Here is a 3,440-nt window from a genome sequence, read left to right as displayed (position 1 = left end):
TTAGTTCCTTTCAATCATCATTCTCATCAACAAAGCTAACGAATCCTGCTGCTGGCGAAGTTGCTCTGCCATCAACTGCGGCTCCATTTGTCTTTCTTCGAGCTCGATGCGTCTTTCTTCCATTTCTTTTTGCATTCGTTCCCTTTGAAAATCCAATTCCACCTTGGCCTGTTCTTGCATCACAGTAATGACACGCATAAGTTTACCGCCGGAGGGTACCCCTTCATCTTCATCATTCTTCCTCTTCCGCTTGCCCATTGATTCCATCGCTTCAGCACGAATCAGACTTCCCATGGCTTCTGAATGATTTGCAAGCTCACGACTTTCATCAGCACGCCGCTGGTCGGCATTTTTTGCATCGTCATACGCGGCCAACAAGTCGTCCAAGAGCAAGATCTTTTCGTTGACGTCTTCATCCACGCCAGAGGCCTGAGCCGAAGCTTTGTCGTAATTGCGATGCGCATCGATTAGCAGCATAATGCGATTGCACGCGCGTTTTGCGTCGATTTTGGGTCGGCTGAACTCGGAAGACTCACGCAGGGCGCTTGCAACGGCATTCCAACGGTCCATCACGAGACCACGTCGCGCCTGGAATGGCATTTCAAGGGAATCCTGACGAAGTAGCATTATGTCGTCATCCTCGGAGAAGTTGCGGCGTTTGTGGGTCGAAGCCATCAGGTCACTCACAAAGTGTGTTGTTGGTGCCAACACAGTGTGAGGATAATGACACCAGTCCGTACAATGTGGCAAATCCAGTGAAAAGTTATCGGACTCTACAGAATCTTTAACTTGTTCTTACAGGTTGACTTCCGGTTTTGGCATACATGCTTGAAGATGGTGGTAAGGATGAGTTGCAAAACCTTTCTACTGGCGGTGGCGGCATCCTTTCCGACCACTGCGCCGCGTTGCTGCCACAGTCTCGAGGTCCGCGTCATGCAAGGTACAGCTCGTTGTGGAAAAAAACTCCATGTAGCGTAGCATTGCATCTGGTTTCGACAACTATGCTATCGCTGTAGGCGACCATGAAGTCTTGACTGCTCGCTTGTCCTAATGCTGTCCATCCATCCGCCAAACACACACTGTGTTCCAATCCATTTTTACACGTCGATGACCAGTTGCACCCGGGGCACGATCAATTCCAATGAAACGAAACGGGTGACCCCCGCCGCGATGACGTCATGTCGGTCGAAAGGATGTCGGAGGCGCGCATTGCTCATGCATTCTGACGGACCTTCAACAGCTCGAACGTGGGCTGGGCCACGGTCGAAAACAAGCTGCTCTACAAGCGAATCCAACGGGACCTGCAACTTGAACCGAGCCGACGGTGGGCGACGCCATCGTCGGCTGCAATTTCTGCTTGCGAGGGTACACCTTGGACACGATGACGGCACCGTTGTAAGCGAGCTCAGAGGAAGATGCGCTTTGTTTGGTAGAATGGAGAATGAATTGGTAACGTTACTCCTATTTAACGCTACTGCTAAGACACGCTAACCAATCTTCTTGGTTTGGAAACACGCAGTAATCTTGGGATCGATGCATTGGTCAGGGGCGGCCATTACAGGGTGAGGGCAAGGTTGCCAAAGAGTGCTGGCGAAAGTCGGTGTCGAGAAAAGCGGATGTGTCCGGATAGTGTACACGGTTACACCCTCCCACACTTTAGACCGCAGAATACGCTGAACGAACAAGGTCGCTCAACTGGCAGAGATGGCCGCAGCTCTTCAGGACGTGGTGCCTGCGGTTGTCGAAGGGGGTGCTTCCATGACGCCGATGCAAGTCTTTGGGAGCCATCCGGTCGCCGAACGTGATTTGATCTGGACAGAGCGGTCAGACTTGTGATTGTCGTCCACGCAGACGTTTGCTGGGGTGACTCGCGATGACGCGGCGCGAGTGACGGAGCGCATGGCACGGCTGCGCGAGATGTCGGATTACGTCCCGTTGAACGCCAGCAGCGTGGAAGCGTTCATGAAGAAGTTTCGAAGCGGCGGCCATGAAGACTTGGAATGGCACATCCTTTGGATGGTGTGCGCCCACGAGCAACTTTGGGTGGCGGAGGCGCACCCATTGGAGTTCACGGCCTTCAAGGAGCGTATGAAGGCCCAGTGTCCTGAATGGGTCGTGGACGTGGGGTTGATTGCGCGACGAGGAGACGAGACGATGCTGGAGTACATCAGCATTTTCGTCTACTCGTTGGTGGGGCTAGGACGGGGTGGTCGGCACGGGAAGTGGCCGATGTCGACAACGGAGTTGGCCAATGCGCTGACTAACTTCGCGATGAACCGGCACGCGAAGTACCATCGTCTTCAAGGCGCCGTCGTCGCACGGATCGCGACGCGCGTAGCATGGCGGCGCGATCATGAGGTAAGATCGCTTTTGCCTCGTCGTCTGATATCCATCTTGTAGTTGCGCCGTCGCGCAGGGCAAATCGACGACCTGATTGCGTCCACCGAACGTCGACGAGTCGGTCGGGCTCCTGCGCGGCAGTTGGAAGACCGCGAGAGGGAAGGCAGTCGGTCGACTGCGTGGGCGGCCGCGCCGGCGTGTCGGAAGGCGGTGCGGTACATTGAAGCGCAGGGGGATCCCTTGCGGTGTATTATCCCGCTCCAGTGCCGTTGCCGAACTTCGTCGTCCAAGAGGAGGACGGTGAACATAAGGAGCCACGGGACGCGAGCGAGCGGCTTCCATCGTTGCATCGTCGTTGGTAGGAGAGGTGTTAGGTAATAAATACCTCTTCAGTTTTCCCACGTAAAAAGTCTTGTGTACGTGCCAGTCGTCAGGTAGGTTGAGTGAATAGTTCGTCGGACTCACGACTTGTTCGATGGCAAAGGGTCCGACCCAAGCGCCACGCAACTTCGGGTTGGCGCTTAGATTGCCATTGCGTTCGCGGAACGCATGGGAGGGCACGGCGGACTTGTGAAACAGGACTTGGTCGCCGATTTCGAAAGTCGATAGGTTGGAGCGACCGCGTGCATTTGCTTGGGCCGCTTGCTTGGACTGGGCGGCAGCCAAGTTGTCTTGAATTTGTCGCAACACCGAGGTGCGATGGACCAAAAAAGACTTGATGTCTTTCGTCGTTCGCACTGGGAGATGGTCGCGGACAACGGCAGCGTCGACGGAGTGCTTGACGCTAGTAACAGTGTTTCCTCCCACACTTAGAGGAGAGCCACCAAGGAGTTGAGGCAGCCGAGGGTGCTGCAAGTGAACTGCGTAATGAGGCGAGAAGCCCGTGGACGCCTGAACTGAGGCGTTGTAGGCAAACACGGCGTGGGGAAGCAGGGTGCTTCACGTCGTGGACGATGCGACAGAGTACGTCCGAAGGATGTCTTCGAGAACGCGCCAACCGCGTTCAGTCTGACCGTCCGGCTCAGGGTGGTCGAAGGTTGACATTGCGAGGTCGACGTCGCAAAGAGAGAAAAGCGTCGACCAGAACTTCGACGTGAAAC

The 3,440-nt window shown here is 55.1% G+C and overlaps 2 protein-coding genes across 2 annotated transcripts; one reads left to right on the top strand and one right to left on the bottom strand.

Moving 5' to 3' along the window:
• Positions 1–570, bottom strand: H310_10868 (hypothetical protein; the record flags this gene model as incomplete). Its single annotated transcript, XM_008877352.1, has 2 exons — positions 1–168; positions 220–570. 2 exons carry the CDS (start codon positions 568–570, stop codon positions 1–3), a joined length of 519 nt encoding a protein of 172 aa, XP_008875574.1.
• A 1,329-nt stretch (positions 571–1,899) lies between these two features.
• H310_10867 (hypothetical protein) lies at positions 1,900–2,434 on the top strand (the record flags this gene model as incomplete). The annotated part of the gene is made up of 2 exons (XM_008877351.1): positions 1,900–2,358; positions 2,417–2,434. 2 exons carry the CDS (start codon positions 1,900–1,902, stop codon positions 2,432–2,434), a joined length of 477 nt encoding a protein of 158 aa, XP_008875573.1.
• Positions 2,435–3,440: the final 1,006 nt, after the last annotated feature.

Source organism: Aphanomyces invadans, assembly GCF_000520115.1.
Source record: "Aphanomyces invadans strain NJM9701 unplaced genomic scaffold supercont1.28, whole genome shotgun sequence".
Taxonomy (NCBI): domain Eukaryota; phylum Oomycota; class Saprolegniomycetes; order Saprolegniales; family Verrucalvaceae; genus Aphanomyces; species Aphanomyces invadans.
The sequence above is the reverse complement of the archived record's forward strand: the minus strand, read 5'-3'. Positions and strand labels throughout refer to the sequence as shown.